Here is a 22515-nt window from a genome sequence, read left to right on the forward strand (position 1 = left end):
TTCTAAACCCACCTGGCTCCCTCCAACGCTACCCCATCACCATGGACCTCGATTAGGATGCTGCTTCTAATGCTGCTTAAATTCTAGGTGAGGTTTACTATAGGAGAGACAAGAGAATGTGTGCCATCCAGTTGTATTATACTTTCTACATCAATACAAAATGAAGTATGATGTGCAGGGAGAAACACAATTACAGAATGTCACCCGGAGACCAGTCCATCCGGTCTATACTTTGTAAAGTATATAATTAAGCTCCCGCCACACCAGGAATCAATTTGATTGTTAAAACCTTCTACAGAGTCAGTGGGAGGAGAACTCCAACCCTATAGCGTGGATTCGAAATAAGAACCAGTCTGGCACTCCGCTTACTGGCTGGCTGACCTGGAGCTGTCACTCAACCTTTTGGATGTTTATTTTCTCAACTATCAAAATCAAAGAATTCTATCTACCTACCTCACAGATCATTATGTGCATCCAATGAGTTAGTGAATTCTTTCACTGACTATATATTTTTCTTTTCTTGTTTTAAATTTATTTTTTATTGAAGTATAGTTGATTTACAATGTTGTGTTATTTTCATGTTACAGCAAAGTGACTCAGTTACACACATGTATATATATATATTTTTTTCAGATTCTTTTCCCTTATAGGTTATTACAAAATATTGAGTGCAGTTCTCTGTGCTATCCAGTAGGTCCTTGTTGGTTATCTATTTTATATATAGTAGTGTGTATATGTTAATCCCAAACTCCTAATTTATCCCTCCCCCTGCCTCTTTTCCATAGATATAGAAAACAAACTTATGGTTAACTGTTTTTCCCTCACACCATACTCTAATTTGTAGAAAGTTTACTGGGCAGCATAGGCATTTGTCTTTTCCTCCTGTAGTTAATCACTATTAGAATTTGAAGCATTTCTTCTAAAACAGGGAACTCTCAGAGAATTGGATGGGCATTGGTAAGTCTCCATTTCCATCTCACAACCAGTAGGCAGATGGAAAGAAGCCAAGACAAGCAGCCTTATTCATAAAATCACCAAGTTTAGGGACTCCCGTGGTGGTCCAGTGGTTAAGAATCTGCCTTCCATTGCAGGGGACACAGGTTCAATTCCTCGTCGGGGAGCTAAGATCCCACACGCCTCGGGGCAACTAAGCCCACACGCCACAACTAGAGAGCCCATTCGCCACAACAAAAGATCCCACGTGCCAAAACGAAAGATCCCGCGTACCGCAACTAAGACCCGACACAGCCAAATAAATAAATAAATAAAATATTTTTTTAAAAAAGGTTTAAAGAAAAAAATCACCAAGTCTAACTGCAAAGGAGGCTGGGCAGTGTATACTCTAGGTGGGTGTTCATGGACAAAGCCATCAGTCAAGGTGTTTTGTTAGAAGGAAAAATAGATCCTGAGGGTGATAAGTAGTTCCTGTCACTCTGTGTTTGTTTCCTTGGAAGTCTTCCAGGGGGATGGTAAACAAACAAGTGAGCAGAGAATGAAGACATAAGTATAAATTTTGAATGGTCTCTGATGGAAACAAATGAGACGGAGGGACAAAAATGGGTGTTCAGGCAAGGCCTCTCTGAGAAACGTGACATTTAAGCTGAGACCTGAAGTGTGAGAAGGAGCCAGGCTTAAAACAAAGAATGGGTTGGCATGTTCATGTCAGAGAACAGTGTATGCTGATGGGAGGGAGGTGGGCACGTTATAGAAACTGAGAGACCCCTACAGCTAGAGCTTAAAGAGTGAGTGTGTCCCCTGTAGAAACTGAAGGTGATGGTTGAAAAAGAGGAAAGGGCTGCTGGACAGGCAAAACCATTAGATTTCATTATTTCATCTGCTACTCTGTGTTTCTAGGCATTTACCAAATGGCTGAATTGTTGGCACATACAGAAAAATGAAAGATAGCTCTCTAATAGGATTGACCAGTCCAAATGCAGAGAAAGCCAGTTAGTACATAAAGCATGGTGAAAATTTTTTCTATCACAGGGCATAAACAGTTAAGTTTTCTTCATTCTGTACTTATAACCAAAGATCAGTTTGGTTTTAATTCATTCATCCTTCAGGAGCAAATCTCTTAACAAAGTGCAATGTAGTCTGGTATTTTTCCAAAAAAAAATAATGAGCCCATTCTGTCTGCAAGGGCCCTATAGTACTTTATATATATATATATTTTAAGATTTATTAATTATTTATTTAACTTATTTTTGGCTGCGTTGGGTCTTAGTTGCAGCATGCAGGGTCTTCGTTGAGGCGTGCGGGACCTTTCATTGTGGCACATGGGCTTCTCTGTAGTTGTGGCGTGCAGATTTTCTCTTCTCTAGTTGTGGCGCCCAGGCTCCAGAGCACGTGGGCTCTGTAGTTTGCGGCACACAGGCTCTAGCTGAGGCGCGCCTGCGCAGTAGTTGTGGCCTGCGGGCTTAGTTGCATGTGGGATCTTAGTTCCCCGACCAGGGATCGAACCCGAGTCCCCTGCATTGGAAGGTGGTTAACCACTGGACCACTGGGGAAGTCCCCTACTTTATATTCTTTATCTCGTTTAAGGATAAAGCCCAGTCCCAGTCGTCAAGGACCCGAGAACCCATCTGGAAAGACAAAATCATGTTCAAAATTAGAGATTTTTATTGAAAATATTTAATAAGCAGACTAGGTACCAACCTGTGAGGAGGGATGCCAGCTGTAAACATCCAGAAGAGCCATGCAGGTGTCTCTGAGCGACAGGTCAGCCCTGGTTATACCAGATACGTGCAGTGAGTGCTCTATTGCAAGTACTAACAGAAGTCATTAGATCAGCTCTCAGAGGTTAGAGATTTGGCCACAGAGGGAATTTATATGAGGTGACACCCTCTTAGATGGTCAGATTTTTATATCATGCATTTTTTGATACCCAGGACTTCTTTGTCTAAATAAACGTTTCCAAAAATACTCAGAATGTTTCACTCCTTGTGTTTAAGACCTGATGTTTTATGTGTGAAGGGTTATCACATCACATCTGAAAAAGTAATTTTCTCTACCTGACTGTGTACCATTTGGTATGTTCCCGGGCATTGAGAGCATGGCCTCTTGTAATCTGATCAGTTGTTCAGAGTCCTTCTGGGAGGGAGCATTTGCATTTAGAAAACAATCCAGGGCTTCCCTGGTGGCGCAGTGGTTGAGAGTCCGCTTGCCGATGCAGGGGATTCAGGTTCGTGCCCCGGTCCGGGAAGATCCCACATGCCGTGGAGCGGCTGTGCCCATGAGCCATGGCCGCTGAGCCTGAGCGTCTGGAGCCTGTCCTCCGCAGCGGGAGAGGCCACAACAGTGAGAGGCCCGCGTACCGCAAAAAAAAGAAAAGAAAAGAAAACAATCCAGACATCTATTTGTTCCTAAAGACATACCTAGTTGAGATAAAGGGAAATCAAAAATTCATTGTTTTATAGCAAAAATTTTATCTTCTTCATCAACACACTTCACCCACCAAAGCATAATTATGTCACCAGAAATTATCCTCTGAGTCAGGTGTTCTCATTCACTGTGCTGTTTATGTTTCGGGCCAGATCATTTTGTCCTGAGCATGGTCTGATATTCAGCAGCATCCCTGGCCTCTAACCACAAGATGCTAGTAGCAGCCTCCCCTCCAGTGTGATAAACCAGAAATGTCTCCAGACATGGCCAGATGTTCTGGGAATTGTGGGTGAGGGTGGGATGTGAAGAGAAATCATCATTGCTGGAGAACCACTAGTCTCAGTAAACTACGAGAGACCGAGTTCTTTTCTGCAAATGGCTGCCGTACTTGCTGCCGTTTTCTTCCTATGAGGTTGAACTGGGAATTACTCTTTTTTTCTTTCTTTTTTGGTTAACATAACAAATCTCCCTAGAATACTCTTCCCAAGTAAGAAAGGCAGGATAGTGTGCTCTGGTTACTGGGGAATTTGGAGCCATGGTTGTGCTTGGGTGTGAATCCCAGATCTGCCCCTATTTAACTTTGGGACCTTGGCCAATTAAACCTCTCTGAGCCTCAGTTTTCTCTTCTGTGAAATGGGGCTAAATGTAGTACCTCCCCATAAGGTTGTTGAGAAGACTCATTCTCAGTCACATAAATATTTGGTCGAAAGATGGCTAGCTGGATAGAAGGTCAATTTGGCTTTCTCAAAGCTCATCATCCTGCAAAATTCTCATTTTCTGGTACTCCAGGAGGCCAAACAGATCTGCTAGCTGGCTTGTGGGTACTAACGGTATACTCATCAAGTGTAACTTTTTTAAAATGAAAAAAGAATAAATCAATAATACAGTGATCTTGTTTTGCATCATGTTACAGCAGGGGAATCACCCTGTGTGCGTCATTATTTGATATACAGTCATACACCACGCTTCTACTATCCCAAATTTAGTCATTTCCAAGTGAATTTGCAGTTAAATGATTGACCTGTATTATAAGTTCTATTACAAAAAAAAAAACAAGCCTCTGCTGATGTCTTTCCTGTCATTGCCTAGTGTTAAACCTTTGAGTGCTGTCTACTTTCAATCCATCAAGATTCAAAGAGACAGTGCATCCTTTCTGTCCAAGACATTTCCTTGTCTTTCACTACCCCAAAGGCCCCCTTGCTGGTAGTGGGTCACACTCCTCGTCATTTTTGTACATGCTAGGGCATGTCTCTTCTTTTCTGGGTACTCCAGTCAGGAGGGAGCTTACTAGCTTGCTGCCATTGCGTCTCCCTGTGGGCGTGCCTTTGACACATTCCCATGTCCCTCCTCTATGACCTCTGTGATAGAGGAACAGTGAACAGATTCCCTACCTAGAGGGTGTATCAGGAAAACACCAATGAAATCAATAGAGATACAACCGTTTTTACAGAGGCTGAAGCTCATAGAATTGGAAATCTGAGGGACACAGAAGTGTCAACAGAATAACTTGGCTATTTCTCATCAGTGGAAAGACAGATATGGGATCCAGACAGCAGTTTCTCGTTCTCATTCTGCTGTTAAGTGGCTCTCCTCCATCTTCACAAGAGATGATAAGGGAATTGGACTGAGGGTCCTTCCTAACAGTTGCAGCTAGCTTTATCGCTTACTAAATGTTGATTCTGAGCCAGGCACTGTGCTAAGTGCTTCATAAACATAATCTCACTATACCCTTCCAAAAGCCCTCTGAGGCAGGCATTGTTGGTCCCATTTTACAGATGAGGAAACTGAGACTCAAGAAAGTTAAGCAACTTGCCAAATAAAGCGCATGTGGTGAAATCAGCATGTAAACCAAGCAATCTGATGTGGTCCAATTGGTTCAGGTAAGCATCACAAGGAAGGGGACCTGGCTATTTTTTGCCAACAAGAACAGGACCTCACACATAGAAGGTGGACAAGAAATATTTGTTAATAGAAGAGGAATGTGTAAAGGACTCCAAGAGCTACTTAAGTATGTGACTCCCAGTTTCCTAAAAGTCCCTCTGCTTTTCCTTATAGTCTTTTTTCCTAGAGTTTGACAGTGGCCTCAGATGTTTAGGAACCAGTGTGACTGTAGCATAGGAAGGGGAAAGAGGTGATTTCTTCCAGTTCTTTAAGGCTGTAATAGTGGGTGGCTATCAATAACTAAATATTGAGGTTTATTTAGTTTTCCACAAATGGCTTAAATATTCAACCCATGCATCTCATTAAATAAAGTATAATAACGTGTGGCAAATTATTCTAAAACCGTCAACTTCCTTTACATCTAAGGATAAAGACTATGGCATTTTACACACGTTCACTTTTAAAATAAGATTTGATTCAGCTTTGGTTTTCTGTGTCAGTTATTAAATTTTTGACACTTTCTTTTTTTAAGACAAGGTGATTTGTGATCTAAGGAAACATTCTCTTCCTGTTGTAGTTTTTTGATTATCTCTTTGTTACTATCTTTGTTCACATTGCTCCTCTTTGACTTTTTTGTTTTATCTCTTTGTTTATTTATTTTGTAATCTCAAAGTTAATCCATGCTATTATTTCATCTCTCGCTATCTACTTCCTTCTTTTGATGCTAAAGGGCACAACTAATCATTCTAGATGAGAGTAGAGTAGAAAGAAGTCCTTAAGACCTAATTTATGGTTTTATTGTCGCCATGCGAGTATTTCCTTTCATTACTAACACTATGAATTCTAAACACAACACAATTTCAAACTCATCCCTCCTAGTGAGTGCTACATAAACAACAATAAATACTGATTAATGATTGTCATTATGCTTTTTAATGATCACTTTAGAAAACATTCCAGTTTCATGCTCATAACTCTGTGTTGCAAAGCAAATAAAAGTCCTCTTCTCCTACCCCCCACCCCCAAATCTCCAAGAGGGGGAATTTTGTCTTGGGCAAATTTTTTTTTTCTGTTTTAATACGAAAATTACAAATTTTGTTTATACATACACATTCATATAATATAATATATATAATAGTCTTGTTCTATCCTGTAAGACATCATACCCTATAATAGTCCTACTCTGTATGGGCACCAGTGTTCTCCAAACAGTGGAGAATGTGAAGCATACTTTGCTCCCTTCTAGCTTCCTTTGAATTTTGTTCTTTTTTCTTAAATGGTTTCTTGTAACCATTCTTCATCTTTTGGGTGATTTAGAGTATTCCTTATATGTCAGGCCATTTCTCTCTCTTTCTTTTCTTTTCTTTTCTTTTTTTTTTTTTTTTGGCTCTGCTGCATGGCTTAGCTTGCAGGGATCTTAGTTCCCCGACCAGGGATTGAACCCTGGGCCAACGGCAGTGAAAGCGCTGAATGCTAACCACTAGACCGCCAGGGAATTTCCTGTCAGGCCGTTTCTGTAATACAGAGGCCCCAACAAGTCAGGTCAGCCTGGTGGATATTTCTTTGGCATTTTCCTATTATCCTTCCATTGGTCCAAAGTCTTGAGTGATTTTGACCAGAGGGGGGCCTTTTATTTACCCTTTAAGGAAAACACTTAAGGACAAAAAGGACAGGAATGAAGATCGGGCAAGCTGCCTGCTATGTGCCAGGTGCTGTCCTAGGCGTGTTGCATGAGAATGGAATCCACTTTAACCTCGGCTCCATTGCCGTTTTCAGAGCCTCATCCTGCTCTCTGAGATGGAGAACTCCAAGATAATTAAAAACACAACAGAAGAATGATTTCAGAAATTTCAAAAGAAAAACTAGCTTATTTCCAGCTGCCAGCTAGATCAAGAGCAACTGCAATTAGAAGTGTTTTCCTAGCAACTTCAAACATTGATAAGAATCACAAAGGTAATACATGCATAAAATAGAGGCCTCCCAAATGGTTAGGGAGTGGAAATCTCACTCTTGTGTGAAACAGACCAACCTTTGGTCATTTTATACAAACTTCTATGATTTTAATTTTTAGAAATTAAAAAAATACAGGAATACCAAGAATGTGACTACACCTGCATAACCACTTAAATTGACGATTACTAATATTTTGTTATATTTACTTCATCTTTTTTTTTTTTTTTTTTTTTGCGGTACGCGGGCCTCTCACTGTTGTGGCCTCTCCCGTTGCGGAGCACAGGCTCCGGACGCGCAGGCTCAGCGGCCATGGCTCACGGGCCCAGCCGCTCCGCGGCATGTGGGATCTTCCCGGACCGGGGCACGAACCCGCGTCCCCTGCGTCGGCAGGCGGACTCTCAACCACTGCGCCACCAGGGAAGCCCTCAACTTATTTTTATTAATAAAGTAAATCAAACATGACTGGTAACATTGAAGTTTTCTGTGCCACTTATGCCTCATACATTCAACCATCCCCAACCGCTATCACGAAGGAAGCTTGTGCCATTCCTCTTCACTTTTATACTCTTACAGGCACATATATGAAATTACATTTTGCAAAAGCTTTCCAGGGATCGAACCTGGGCAATAGCAATGAAAGCACCAAGTCCTAACCCACTGGATCTCCAGGGAATTCCCTGCAAAAACTTAAGATTTCAGGTGGGGAAATGGCTTTGCCTTTCAGACTTAAAAATGCAGTCTCATTCCCATAACTTCGTTTGCAAACCAGTTGCCATCTAATTATTTCACTCTTTAAATTAGCTGAAACCCTTCACCTTTTAAGTAGGGTTTTTGCTTGCAGGGGGACCGTCTGCTGTCCGTCTGGTGGCAAAAGCACTAGTGTTTCACGTTTGTAAGTGATAAGAGGGAGAGGTGGCGGCTTTCAGAGATCAGGTTTCAAGTCTGGCCCTGGTTTTATGTGTGTGGGAATGGACGCAAAGGAAAACACAGCTGAGCTGCATTGTGGCTCTTCCTGTCAAACCTGTTCGCGTCCAGGGTGAGTTAAGCGGGGGAGCAATGTCTCCCTCACCCAGCCTCTAGTGAAGTTTATGCCTGGATTCAAAGTAGCTTACTTCCCAGGAAACAACCATCTGAATCTACCCTGTACGGGATTTGAAAAATGTGTCTCTGTCCTGGGAAAATCTGCTAGAGAGAACTTGGCTGTCCTCTTCCTGATCAAAGAAGGAGTGGAACTGGGGTGATGTCACTCGGTGGAGTTACTGATGTCAGTAGGGTGTCAGCCGTGGGAGGTTCGGTTTGTGAAATTGAGTTACACCTAAGTGTCTTAGGAAACTCCATTCAGAACTCACCGGAGCTGCCCCGCCAGGACGGGGCAGAGAGGGAGAGAGCACCTCGGACTTTTCCTTCCCATTTCTGTCCCACTTTTGGAACCTTGGGATTAAAAGAAATGAAAGCCTCAAACCTATGGACATTTTAGAAAATCGGTATGTAGCTTTAAACTCTCACAAATCCCTCTTTCTACCTGGGTGATGGTTGTAGTTACAGACACTACGTGTTCAGACCATGAAGGGCTGTGTTCTTAGTGGGTGCTGGTTTATTTTACTCCGTTTGGGACTGGGGGTCCAGTTTGAAAACGTCTGTCTTCCAGCTATATGTGCACAGGAACCTTTAGCTCGTGCTGTTGCTCTACGCGAGGTTTACATGTTGGTGAAAAGTCTTGGTTCCCGGACCCCAGGAAATGGTTTTGCTCATCATGCATTGCAGAGAAGTTACTATCTTGATGATTAAAATGCTTTTTGAAGATTGTCTGGACATAATTTAAAAATCCAGCCGAAGTCTAATAATGGAATGAAATCGCTGTGCTAGTATTTCTCTCATCATCAAGACTGGGATGGAGAAAAGAAATTCAACTATGACGTCAAAGTTAAAAGGACAAGCAGGGGCTCAGGTTAACGTGAGGGGTTGGAAATGAACCCAGAAAGTGCAGCAGGGCACACTCAGTTCTGTGAATGAGCTGCTTTTCACAAGTTATTTATTAGATTTCAGATGCCCACTGCCAGTAAGTAAGTTCTTTCTCCCAACCAACTGGCAAATAACACCCAGTGTAGCATTAGAATGTCAACAGTAGAAATGGGTTCTATTTACAAAAGCTGGAGGCTCTAGCTCAGAAACCAAGAGGTCAGTGTCAGTGTTCAGTCCCACCCTACCCTGCCTCCAATTCCAAATGCTCAGTTTCTGTCCCATTTAGAGGAACTCTTGTAGGCGGGAAACTGGTATCTCGGAGAATCACCCCTGCTTGGGGTTCCATTTTACTTTCACTTTGCATTCTTTTGAATTTAATCTGTGGTCTTATTGAGACAACCCTTTGAATTTCTTTCCATTTAAATATGAAGTCAACGTCTTTGAACAGAAGGCATATGGGCTTACTGGAATCGACGATTTCCTTACCCTTTTATTTAGTTGAGTCAGAGGAAAAATAGTATGCATGTTCCCCACAGTTGCCTGGTTTTATTGTTCAGGGAAGATTGAGGAGGTGAAGATTACCATCAGAAAAAGATTTCAGTTTATAGTTGGTTTGTAAAAAGACTGCATTACGTATTCATGCCTAATCTTAGTGCTTAATTCTTAATCTTAATTCTCAGTCTTAATCCTTGATTTTTTCATTATTAAGCTGATTTCTAGATTTAGTAAAAGTTAACATTAATTAAAGCTGTGTGACTTTTCTGTTTTCTTCATTTCTTAGTTATTCCAATGGAAACAGCTGGAGAACTTATATTTCCGTGAGAAAAAGTTTGCTGTTGAAGTTCACGATCCACGGAGGTGAGGATCACAGACTTTTTTCTGTATGAGCCTGGTGACTATCCAGATATGCTGCTCTGAAAATTCATGTGCGCATGTTTTCATTTCTCTTGGGTATATATGTACGATTGTAATTGCTTGATCAAATGGTAACTCTTTCTTTAACCTTTTGAGGAACTGCCAGACTGTTTTCCAAAGAGGCTGCACACCCTTTTACATTCCCACCAGCAATGTGCGTGGTTTCATTTTCTCCACATTCTCCCTAACACTTGTTATTTTTAGGTGTGTGTGTGTGTGTGTGTGTGTGTGTGTGAGAATAGCCATCCTGGTGGTGTGCGGTGATAAGCTCATACTGCTTTGAATTTGCACGCTGAGCATCTTTTCACGGGCTCATTGGCCACTTGTACATCTACTTTAGAGAAATGTCTATTCGGATCCTTTGCTCATTTTCAAGTTTGGTATTCTTGGTCACTTAAATAAAAAGTTGCTAAATTATCTACATGAATTGAAGTCAGGATGTAGGCTCTCCAAGTTCCTCGGAGGAATTCCTTATCAGCCCTCAGCGGTTGCTTTTCAGATAAGTTTATGGATATTTGGAGGTCTGAGGGATGGAGGAAACAGCTGTGACAAAAAGATGACCCAAAGAGATAAGGCAAATTCCTACAAAGAACATTGGTGCCCTTCTCCTACCCCCACCCCTACTCAGTGTCTGCTTTTCCCCCGTCTTTCTCTCTCTTGCTCTCTCCTTACTCTGACCCTCTCTCCTCTTTCCATCTGGTGCATAAGCAGTACTCTGGACCAGTTTTGGATATGCATCATATTATTATGTTCATCCTCTGATAGTGCCAGAGCCAGACAATTCTACCTAGACCTGAGATGCTCTCTTACGGATGCTCTCTTAAGGAAGGTGCTGATCACGCAGATCCTGGTTGCTTTGTATTTAAAATATGATCACATTTATTCCCGCCTTCTTGTGATGATCGCACATCCTACGGTCTTTAACTAAATGTTTTTATTACAGCCTCTAATGTGGCTAATTCTCATCTGCTGCTTTTTTAAAATATTTAATTTCTATTATTTCCAATGTCATGCTTCTATACAGAATGCAGAATGTGTGTATTTATGCACATGACCATACTTAGACTTAGGTTCTTCTAAAATATTATATGGGTGGTATATTAGTTAGTAATCATTTTCCTTTTTAAATTCATTTATTTTTTAATTTTTATTTTATATTGGAGCATAGTTGATTAACAATGTTGTATGAGTTTCAGGTGTACAGCAGAGTGATTCAGTTATACATATACATGTATCTGTTCTTTTTCAAATTCTCTTCCCATTTTCTCATCTGCTTTTGAGGGTGTGAATGTGTTGTTTAATATGCTGCTTTGACAGAGAGCTATTACTCAGGTGGGATTGGTTTTCTCATAAAAGGAGAAAATCAGAAGCTTGGCCCCTGAGAGAAGAAGAGTTTTGGCAGAGCCAAAACAATTAGGGGGAAGCTTTGTTACATTACCCACTGGGTACATTTTATGTTGTGCTGGGCCAGAGACAGATTGTTTGAGTGCTTTCCTTAATCTTTCAGGATTTCAGTATCCAGAAGGACCTTTGGGCAAAGTGGCCTCTTTGTGCAAACGTGGTATGCGAACTCTTCTCTCATCAAGTCCATCTGGGTAATGGCGATTAGTCAGCATCAGTTTTACTTGGACCGGAAGCAAAGCAAAGTAAGTAACTAGAAGCATTTCTATAAGGACAGAGTCCTGTCCCTCACTGGCTTTGTGTTCTCAAGATAAGCTTTCTCAGAAAAGATGCAAGCACGTGGGTTTTTGTTCCTCGAGTTTTGTTTTTTTAAGCTTTACTACCAATTGTTTTAATTTTTCTTACATTTAAGAAAACGGGCAATGTATAACCTGATCTGAAAACTGTAAGATTTGCCAACTTTGTGGCATGCGTGTATGTGTGTACACTCAGGATGTTTTAATGTTAATGATTGAACTATACCATGAGAAAGAATCATGCCTAGTTACTAAAACATTTTAACTGCAAAGCTGAAATCTTATATTTTTGTTCTGAAAAATATCACTTTTGTATATAAAAATTTATATTGTCCTCCGTGTTGACATTTTTGTTCCATAGTAACTAAATTTCTTTATTAATTTGAAATAGGTTTAACTGAATGAATTCCATTTCAATGTTATATTAGGCAAAAATTCCCTCAGCCAGGAGTTTAGACGATATTGCAATGGATTTGACTGAGACGGGAACACCAAGGGTCTCCAAAATGGTGACACTAGAGGCAAAAAGTCAGTTCATCATGGCAAGCAACGGCAGTTTAATCTCCTCAGGTAATATTTTTGGATTAGAGAGCGTGCAAGCGATCTTTATGTTATTTCACATATTTTTCGTTGTAAACCACTTTCAAATGTATCTTTTAACCCATTATTTTGGGAATAAATAAGCATATGGAACCTACAATATATTGCGGGTTTGAATAAATTTTGAAATTAATTTTTAAAAGAGTATGAAGAGAAAAAAAAAAGAGTATGAAGAAAGTTAAATAGTAAAGTCAGGTTGTATAATTAACAATAGATACTAAGATAGTGAGTGCCTCAGGGTAGCTTGCAAGAATATTTTCTCCCCAAAAGGTTCATAAGCTTTTTCTTTCCCCAATATGTAGTTTTTGATACAAACAGTTGTCTAATTCTCCATTTAACATAAAGTGAACCATGACTACAGCCTTGAAACCCACCTCACCCCCAAAGTGATTTTTGACCCTAAACCCTTCCTCTGTAGAAATTTTGGGTAAGAGTCTCACTAAGTATACATAACTTCACTAAAAATAATTTCTCATCTAAATCCCATTGACAGCTTGTGAACCTGAAGCATAGAATATTCCTTTGCCTTGCTTACTTTCTAAAAGAACATTCTAAACGACTATCTCAAGGAACATCTTACCTTCTCTCCTGCTCAGAAAAATGAATTTCTTCCTTGGGTGTGTCTGAAACACTAAGCATTTTATCATTGCTTCTAAAATGACTGAGCCAAAATGCAAAAGGCATATCTTATTACCAGGCTCTGTTTGATGCCCAGAAGCATGAGAAAATGTTCTCCAGTTTCCTTTTATTACGTTCAGAAACAAGGAGAAAAGAAATAAACTATTATTAAACAGCAGGTTTGGCTTAAAAATCCCTTGTCCTTTAAAAAGGAAGGAAACGGGCTTCCCTGGTGGCGCAGTGGTTGAGAGTCCGCCTGCTGATGCAGGGGACACGGGTTCGTGCCCCTGTCCGGGAAGATCCCACATGCCGCAGAGCGGCTGGGCCCGTGAGCCATGGCCGCTGAGCCTGCGCTTCCAGAGCCTGTGCTCCGCAACGGGAGAGGCCACAGCAGTGAGAGGCCCGCGTACCGCAAAAAAAAAAAAAAGGAAGGAAACATGCCATGTGTAAACCTTCTCTGCCCTCCCTCCCAATCCCCACCAGGTTCTCAAGACTCAGAAGTCAGTGAGGAGCAAAAGAGAGAGAAAATCCTTGAACTCAAGAAGAAGGAAAAGCTGTTACAAGAAAAACTTCTGAAAAAAGTTGAAGAGCTTAAGAAGATCTGTTTGCGGGAGGCTGTAAGTGTCTTCTGCTCTTGGGGAGCACTTCAAATCGTGTTTCACAGTTCCAGCCAGGGTCAGTGATCTCCCTCTCGGTTCTGTCCTGTTTTATAGGAGCTCACAGGCAAAATGCCAAAGGAGTATCCACTGAACATAGGTGAGAAACCTCCTCACGTCAGAAGGCGTGTAGGTACCGCATTCAAATTAGATGACAACTTGCTGCCGAGTGAAGAGGTATGAGCACCAGCTCTGAGCGTGTCTATCAACAATGAGACAGAGATGCTGTCAGTTCAGTGTGGCTGACTTGTTCCTTTGGTTTTTGAGTTACTGCTGTACATTTTTATCTCACCAGTTAAAAGTGATCACGGAGACCAAGTTGAATTCTTTCTTTCATGCACAGGCTAGTTACAATTGAGTTCTCTCTCATGACTTTACCCCCGCCAGACAGAAAGAGCACTAAATGAACTCTAAATGTTTATAAATTGAGAAATATTATTATAAGAATTAAGACTTCCAGCGCTAGAGTCTTCCACTTAAAACCAAGTAGCCTTTGGCAGATCGTTGACCCTCTGTGAAGTCTCAGTTCTTGGGTTTTCTCATCAATAAAATGGGGGTAATGATTGTTCTTCCCTCTGAGAGATGCAAGGAGTATTCAGTGAGATAACACATGTATAGCACTTGGGTATAATAAAGTTAAAATATTGGTTAGCCAATATAGAGGGTACTTTCTCATCTGCATGACATCGGACACTATGACCCTACTCGTGTTTCTTGCAGAAGTTTAGCCATCTTGGCTTTAGAAAATGATAGCAGTTTCCATTAATAATAAAGTGAGCATTGCTATTTACTGAGTGTTCACTGTATACCCAGCTCTGAGCTAAGCAATGCACGTACATTATTTCCTTTAATCTTCACCATACTTTCATAAAGGTGGGTGTTATCTCCCTTTTACAAATGAAAAAAAAAATCGAAGCATTAAAAATTAAGCAATATGTCCAGGGTCATGCAACCAGGAATCACCCAGAAAGAGGAATCAAACCTCAATTTGTCTGTTTCTAAAGCTGTGCATGTGAATATAGCATTCTCTGGCTATGAATCTTGGGTGAAGTATCCCTTCTTGAAAAATATGATCTTCATCCAACGAACTGAATGAATGGAAGGCCATTCTCTTCTTTGAAAAGGACAGAGAGTTGGACTATTCAGTTAAAGTAAATGGAGGAGGGAGGTCTTGTCTTCTAGGAAAGTGTTTGAGAATACCTAAGCAGTAAAACTTAGGAGGATTTTATTCTGAGAGAGCATCTGATTTGAGAACGCATGAGAAAGAGAAATTTTATTATCTAGTACATATCACAGTGACTGTGTGTGTCCATAAAAATAAAACAGTATCATCATGTAAATGCAGGACCCTGCTTTGCAAGAACTGGAGAGCAATTTCCTAATACAGCAAAAGCTGGTTGAAGCTGCAAAGAAACTTGCCAACGAGCCAGATCTTTGTAAAACTGTGAAGAAGAAACGAAAGCAAGATTACACGGATGCAGTGAAAAAGCTTCAGGAGATTGAAAATGCAATAAATGAATACCGAATTAGATGTGGAAAGAAACCCAGCCAGAAAGCATCAGTTATCTTACCAGGTTAGTAATTAGTAAGGTTTTTTAGAGTCACATAAGTCAATCCTCTTGATGGAATGTACCATTTCCAGACCAGTTCATTTGGTAAGAGACAAAAGAAAGAACAGGATTAATTATGAGTTTCTTAGGATAAAAATGGTTTGGAATTTCAGTCTTACAAGTACGTTAACTTGGTTTTTAGTGACCTTCTTACTATTGTAATACTATACTATTGCATTGCTTTAATTTTCAGCATGAAAGAGATTTCATAGGAATGTTGGTTCCTAATAAGACAGATTCACCTTTAACTGGCCTGATGTCATTGCAAGAAATACATTTGAAAACACAGGATATTAAGAGAGCTGGGCCCTACCTAGTAGTTTCTCAAAGGTTTTTAATGCAGCAGACCATACATTTTCTTAAGGACCTATCCAACATATATGGATAGAAAAGAGCTCTTACAGTTATTGTCATTTATGGAGGCTATTTAAAGATATGGGCATATTTTCATGTTATATTATGGAAGGCAGAATACAAAATTGTAACCATAACATGGTCCTGACATTGTATAATTATGTACACACAAAGACTAATTGGGAAAGGGTTCAAAATATTAATAGTGGTAGAATTTCATGTCACTTAATTTTCTTCCTAATCGTCGTCCATATTTTCAAAATTCTCAACATTATATATCTAAAACTTTAATATTCAGGAAAAAAGCAAACTGAAAAACATCTCATTTAGGTCGATTTCAAGTCCAGTTGGCCTTCCGTATTTATTAGCACGATTTTTAGCCTTGATCACTGGTTGAAATACGATTCTATTTCTTTGATTCCAAGACTTTTTTTCCCATTTAAACATCTGTGAAATTGGGATAATTCTTATACTAGATGGAGTGTTACAGTTATGATCGGCAGTGCTTTTTTCTTTTTTTACTGGGACATCAAGTAATGATACATCTTAGATTTGACAAAATATGGTAATCAGGTTTAAAGTGTACTCAGCTTCAGAGCATATGATTTGCAAAGCAGAGATAAGGCTTTTAGGAAAGTGAATGCACAGACATCAACACACAAGTGTGTGTCAACTACAGCTGGGGAATTTAGGATGGCTTTGACTCTGAATGTAAAATCCAGTTGGCCTAGTCACTGGCCACATTCTGGACCTACAGAGATGGATGATTAGCAGTGCACTTAACTTTCATAGCCATTTGTTGTGGCCCGTTCATCCCCAGCTGTGTAAGATTCAAATGTTATCCTTTTCAGTAACTGACATTTGGGCAGCGCTGGTGCCAACGGCTGAGCATATATCGGGCGGATTTTTTTAAAGCCTGCCTGACAGCTGACTCTCCTGGCATTTCGCCTTCAAGCTCTACTGTGTGTCCAATTAAGAGACAGTCCTCCTGGCTCTGATAGAGATTAACATTTGAGACTGGATGTGGAGATTCACTTCATAATGGCTTTGAAGCTTACACTGAGGTGTCGTGTTTGCCTGTAACTTTGCCCATCGTTGACGCTGAGTATGGAATGACTTGCCAGGGTACATCAACATCTGAGATATCGCTTTTTGCTAAACCCATTTTGTAACATTTGACGGGCACCAGTAGTAATCAGATCATTATGGGCATTTTCAACCACCAGAGTTCTTTCACCAGAATGCTGTGTTTAGGGAACCAAAGTAGTAAGTATAGCTAACATTTATTGAGCATTTGTCCTGTGCCAGGAGCTGGGCTAAGGGCTTTACATCTATTACGTCATTTAATGCTCACCAAAGCACTAAACACTAGGTACTATTCTTATCCTTATTGTAGAGATGAGCCAAACGATGCTTGGAGAGATTAAGTAATTTGCCCTGGGTCTCACAGCCAGTAAGTGACAAAACCAGGATGTGAACCCAGGTCTGTCTGTTTCAATAGTTCTCACTCAGGGGCAGTTTCACACCCCAGGGAGCATTTGGCAATGTCTGCAGACGTGTTTGATTGTCAAAACTGAGGGTGGGGTGGTGCCGGCATCCAGTGGTGGAGGCTGGAGATCCTACAGTACAAAGGGCAGCACCCACCCTCCTCCACCACCCCCACCCCACCCCCGCAACAAAGAATCATCCAGTCCAAAATGTCAGTAGTGCCACCCACTGTTAAGAAACCCTGGTCTGATTGAGAAGCTTATGCACCACAAGTGACCGCCACACCCTATCAAGAAAAAGCCCTTCTCTTCAGGGGAGGGCTCAAAAAAATAAATGATCCTAACAGTATAGTAGATTCTCAAAGGACCGTTCTCAAACTCTGTTCCACTTTAATAAATAATCCAATGTAATATTTGTACAGTATATGTTTATACCTTTAGTAGTCAATGAGTTCATTCTTACAATAGTTAACTTCCTAATGCACTGCAATTAGTTGTGTTTATCTAAATAAAAATAAGATGCACTCCATTGCAAAGGGTTTTATTGAACTATTAAGGGTGTCCAAATGCACCATTATACTAAAGGCAGTTTATTTTATTCACAGAAGACATAATCCCATCAGAAGGTAGCTCCTTGTCTGACACTACCACCTATGATGATTGTAAGTAGCTCCCCCTTTTCAGTTTAAAATGTTATATATTCTGAAATATTAAGAATATTTTTGAGTTAAGTAAAGTCTGTTTATCATTCTTCTGGGAAAAGTAGATAGCTAACTTACATTTATGCAGAATGGCTGGGAACGGGGGACTAGGATTAATGTCTACACAGGTTAGCTCAGCATTAAATACAGTACCGTACAAATCACATGACTTCAGGGAATCAGAGTACCATAACTGGAGTGAATAGGTATCTTGAGAAGGATTTGTAAGGCTCTGTAGGATTTTTTTTTGAAGTAACTATAGAGAAGTTGTGTAAGTAATAGAGTCCTTTACCCAGCTTTGTCTACTGGTAACATTTTATATAGATAGTGTCCAATACCAAAACCAGGAAATTAGTGTTGTGTAGGCTACACTACACTACCAGGAGATAATGTAGAGTTTATCACTGTCTACTTCAGCTAAGTTGGAGTTTATTTTATTTTTCTTAGGAAGAAACACACATTTTAGAAATTGGGTTACATGTCATTATGTTGGTTTCCTAGAGGTAGACTGTATCTATTGTAATGACCTGTGGTCAACGTATTTCATGATGGAATGGATTTCATTTCAAGTGATAGAGTATTTCCTTGTAATCCATTCCTTGTGCTTAAGCAGAGGAGCTCGCTATCTATTTGATGTGATTTAAAGAATTTGGGGGAACCACTAGCCCCTACTGCTTTATCTTCCCCCAAATGGAATAGTTCATGAAAGTCTACCATTTCAGAATCCTTCCTTTGAGCCGAGGTTTGATCATGTTTGCCATTCCTCTTTGGAAACACAAATACCAGTGGGAGACACAACAATTCCCTAATGACTCACCGTAAATCAGATTCATCACTTTTAATGATAGGATGAGCCTTTGGTCAGCCAAGGAGGCCTAAGAACATTAAAAGTAAAGCTGAACAGGGCTTCCTTGGTGTCTCAGTGATTAAGAATCCGCCTGCTAATGCAGGGGTCACGGGTTCGAGCCCTGGTCCGGGAAGATCCCACATGCCACGGAGCAACTGAGCCTGTGTGCCACAACTACTGAGCCGGTGCACCTAGAGACTGTGCTCTGCAACAAGAGAAACCACTGCAATGAGAAGCTCGTGCACTGCAATGAAGAGTAGCTCGCTGCAACTAGAGAAAGCCTGAATGTGGCAATGAAGACCCAACACAGCGAAAAATAAAAAAATAAATAAATAAGACAAATTTACAAGTAAAGCTGAACAAAACTGATCCAGGCCCACTTTACAGGCCAGCTTCCTCTTGGCCCCTTACACACTGAGGTTTTTCTGTAATATAATTCTAGAAAAGTATAGTATAGTATCACCCATTCTACCTGAGAGATTTATTTGCTCAGCATGCCACCTATTGAGTTGGCATAAGTTGGGTCAGGCCCCACAAGAACATTCAGTAATTTTTTTTCTATTGTATAAAATATAAAAATAAATTTCCTGAAACATAGGTACTTTTAAAAATATCATCTTTGGAAGACCACTTTGCTCACCAGACAAATCTTCCACTTTCTTTTTTGGGAGGTTTTGGCATGGTATTTGTTTACTTTTTTATTTATCTACTTATTCTTTCATTCAATTTACTTATTATAGCCAGTGACACCTGTACTCTTGCTGGGCAGCGATCAAGTTCAGTACCTCATTCTCCAAGAATTCTTCCTCCCAAGTCTCTCGGGATTGAGAGAATCCATTTCAGAAAGTCGTCCATCAATGAACAGTTTGTGGATACCAGACAGTCTAGGTAAGAAGTCACATTATCAGTGAGGTGAATGTCTTGCCACTATGAGATCTTTTCTCCAAAATAGTCAACCCATTTTTGCGTTATCCTTTTTATTCTTTCAGAAAGTGTTATCTTGTAAAACCAAAGCATACAAACTAACCCAGTTATTTATTGTTGGTAACAAGTGGAAGTGTTTTTAAAGAGATCTTTTGAAAAGTATTTGGTGTTTCCTTGATTTTAAAGTCTACTTGCTTTATATTAAATTATAGGAACATTGATTATAATCTGAATTTGGGTATAGTGTCCAAAGTTCTGTTTCATCACCCACGGTTTCAGGAAACTGTCATTAAATACCACTCTTCCAAACCAAGTGAGAGAACTGACTTCTGAACTTTCAAAGGAAAATGGGACTTCAGTACATTTTTAGTCTGTAAAGTAGATAATACAACTTCTCAAGTGTCTCATGTAAATATTATCAGGGCAATAACTTTTTAAAAGTTGACAGACCAATGGTTCCCAGAATTTGGCTGCAGTAAATTTATTTTTCTTTCTACATAGGGCTCAAGATAGGATTACCAACTTTTTACTTTGCCTAATCAGAATGTTCAAACAAACAGCACTACGATTTCATAAAAAAAAAAAATACATTTACATATCCAAAATACAGTCATCATTGTAATAATAACAATAATATGAAGTTAACATTTATTGAGCACTTACTATGTGCCAGACAGTTTGAAGTGTTTTAATATGTATTAATAAATTTAATCCTCACAACAATCCTGACTGTATTACTACCATCCTTACCAATTATAGATAAGTACACCAAGGACGAGAAAGCATGAATCACTTGTTGGGTTTGTCAACTAGTAAATGTCAGAATTGGGATTTGAACCTAGGTAGCCTGACTCCAAAGCCTGTGATGTGATTTTAGCCAATATTATATGCATCTCAGGGAAGGTGGAAATTAGTCTCAAAATAAAGGAAGATTATTTAGATTAAATAATTTTTCGCTTATGAAAAGAAAACCCACATTTTGTTACATTTCTAATTTGTCAAAGACCAGTGAGAACTTTCATCTCATATTGGCCCAAGTTTTTAGATTAGCATCTAAAAACTGGTGCCTTAAACAATAGAGATCCAGGTGTCTAGAGCTGTGCTGTCCAATTTAATTAAAAGTAAATAAAATTTAAAATTCGGTTCCTCAGTCCTACCAGCCACATTTCAAGTCCTAATAGGCACATGTGGCTGATGGCTGATATTGAGTAGCACAGATATAGCACATTTCCATAATTGAAGAAAGTCCTATCAGATAACGCTGGACAAGTGTGTTTATTATATTAGGGAAAACAAAGCTATTTCAGCAAGAGGAATTATAACTGGGAAAATCATTATCTTAAAAATTATTATGCCTTTATCCCCAAGAGCTTAAGATGGGTTTGCCCTTTGATCCGGCAATTTTGCTTTTAGGAATTTTTCCTCTTGAATACACTACAGGATGCTTATCACAGCATTGTTTATACTAGTAACAAATGAAAACAGCCCAAATGCTCAACTGGTGGATTGTTTAATTATGGTCAGTCTTTACACTGGAATACTATAAACTCATTAAAATAATAGTGTAGGTGAATATTAAGTGACATAAAATGTTAAATCAAATTTTTTAAGTGGGTTTTGAAAGAGAATATACAGTAAGATCTCATTTTTTGTTGTTAAAAGTATAAATGCTTTTTTAAAATTGAAGTATAGTTGTATTACAATGTCGTGTTAGTTTCAGGCATACAGGAAAGTGATTCAGTTATACATACATGTGTGTGTGTGTGTACTCTTTTTCAGATTCTTTTCCCTTATAGGTTATTACAAAATATGGGGTATAGTTTCTTGTGCTATACAGTAGGTCCTTGTTGGTTATTTATTTTATATATAATAGTGTGTGTGTGTTAATCCTAATAAAAGTATAAATGCTTATAAGTATATATGCTTAGTAAAAATATCTGAAAATGTTTAGTGTTCTGACTTATCTGAGGCACCAGATTATGGACATTTAAATGTTTATCTGTATTTTTTAACTTTTTTGCAATGAACTTGACATGCTTTTGTAACAAGTGAGGTATAATCAAAGTCATTTTTAATTAAAAAATTAACTTCAAATTGTGTTCTCACTGTGCTGGAAAGTGGACAAAGTGGCTTAAGGATGCTGTGAATGACAGTCCACTACCCAAGTTCCTGCTGCAGAGCTAAGCATGGTTTTAGATTTTTGATTTTTGAATACTGGAACAGAAATCAAAAAGCAGTAATATTTTGTGACATAAAAATTGTATGAAATTTTAATTTACCTGTCCACGGTCAAATTTGATTGGCACGCAGTCACCTCCATTCACATACATATTGTCTACACTGGTCTCTTACTTCAAGGGCAGAGTTGAGTCATTGCGACAGAGATCATCTGGCCCACAAAGCCAAAAATATTTGCTGTGAGGCTCTTTACAGAGAAAGGATTTCCTGCTCTCGTTGCTTCCAATCTATTTTATTCAATACACCCTTTTTTAAAAGTCTTTTAGTTTTTTCCTCCATATTTATGACTCAGAGTCACATCACTTGTGCTTCCCCTAAGACTCATCTATGATGCACCAGGATACTAAGCCACAAAGACAGTTTTCCCAATTATCTCTTTATGTTCCCATTCCTTCAGTTTCCAGTAAGTTTCCTTCCTTTTTTTCTTTTAATTGAAGTATAGTTGATTTACAATGTTGTGTTAGTTTCACGTGTACAGCAAAGTGATTCAGTTATACCTAGATGTAATTTTTTCAGATTCTGTTCCCTTATAGGTTATTACAAAATATTGAGTGTAGGGCTTCCCTGGTGGCGCAGTGGTTGAGAGTCCGCCTGCCGATGCAGGGGACATGAGTTCGTGCCCTGGTCCGGGAGGATCCCACATGCCGCAGAGCGGCTGGGCCCGGGAGCCATGCCTGTTGAGCCTGCACGT

General features: G+C 39.6%; 1 protein-coding gene across 5 annotated transcripts in view; it reads left to right on the forward strand.

The window, feature by feature from the left end:
- FRMD4B (FERM domain containing 4B) overlaps positions 1-22515 on the forward strand; it is a 281077-nt gene that overhangs the window by 246590 nt on the left and 11972 nt on the right. For all 5 annotated transcript variants that reach the window (XM_032649977.1, XM_032649975.1, XM_032649974.1 and 2 more), the window contains 8 exons: positions 9959-10035; positions 11600-11738; positions 12218-12359; positions 13491-13624; positions 13721-13840; positions 15009-15237; positions 17720-17776; positions 19403-19550. In XM_032649977.1, coding sequence (XP_032505868.1) covers positions 9959-10035; positions 11600-11738; positions 12218-12359; positions 13491-13624; positions 13721-13840; positions 15009-15237; positions 17720-17776; positions 19403-19550 — 1046 coding nt within the window. The remainder of the gene's footprint in view (positions 1-9958; positions 10036-11599; positions 11739-12217; positions 12360-13490; positions 13625-13720; positions 13841-15008; positions 15238-17719; positions 17777-19402; positions 19551-22515) is intronic.

Source organism: Phocoena sinus, chromosome 11 (assembly GCF_008692025.1).
Source record: "Phocoena sinus isolate mPhoSin1 chromosome 11, mPhoSin1.pri, whole genome shotgun sequence".
NCBI classification, from domain to species: domain Eukaryota; kingdom Metazoa; phylum Chordata; class Mammalia; order Artiodactyla; family Phocoenidae; genus Phocoena; species Phocoena sinus.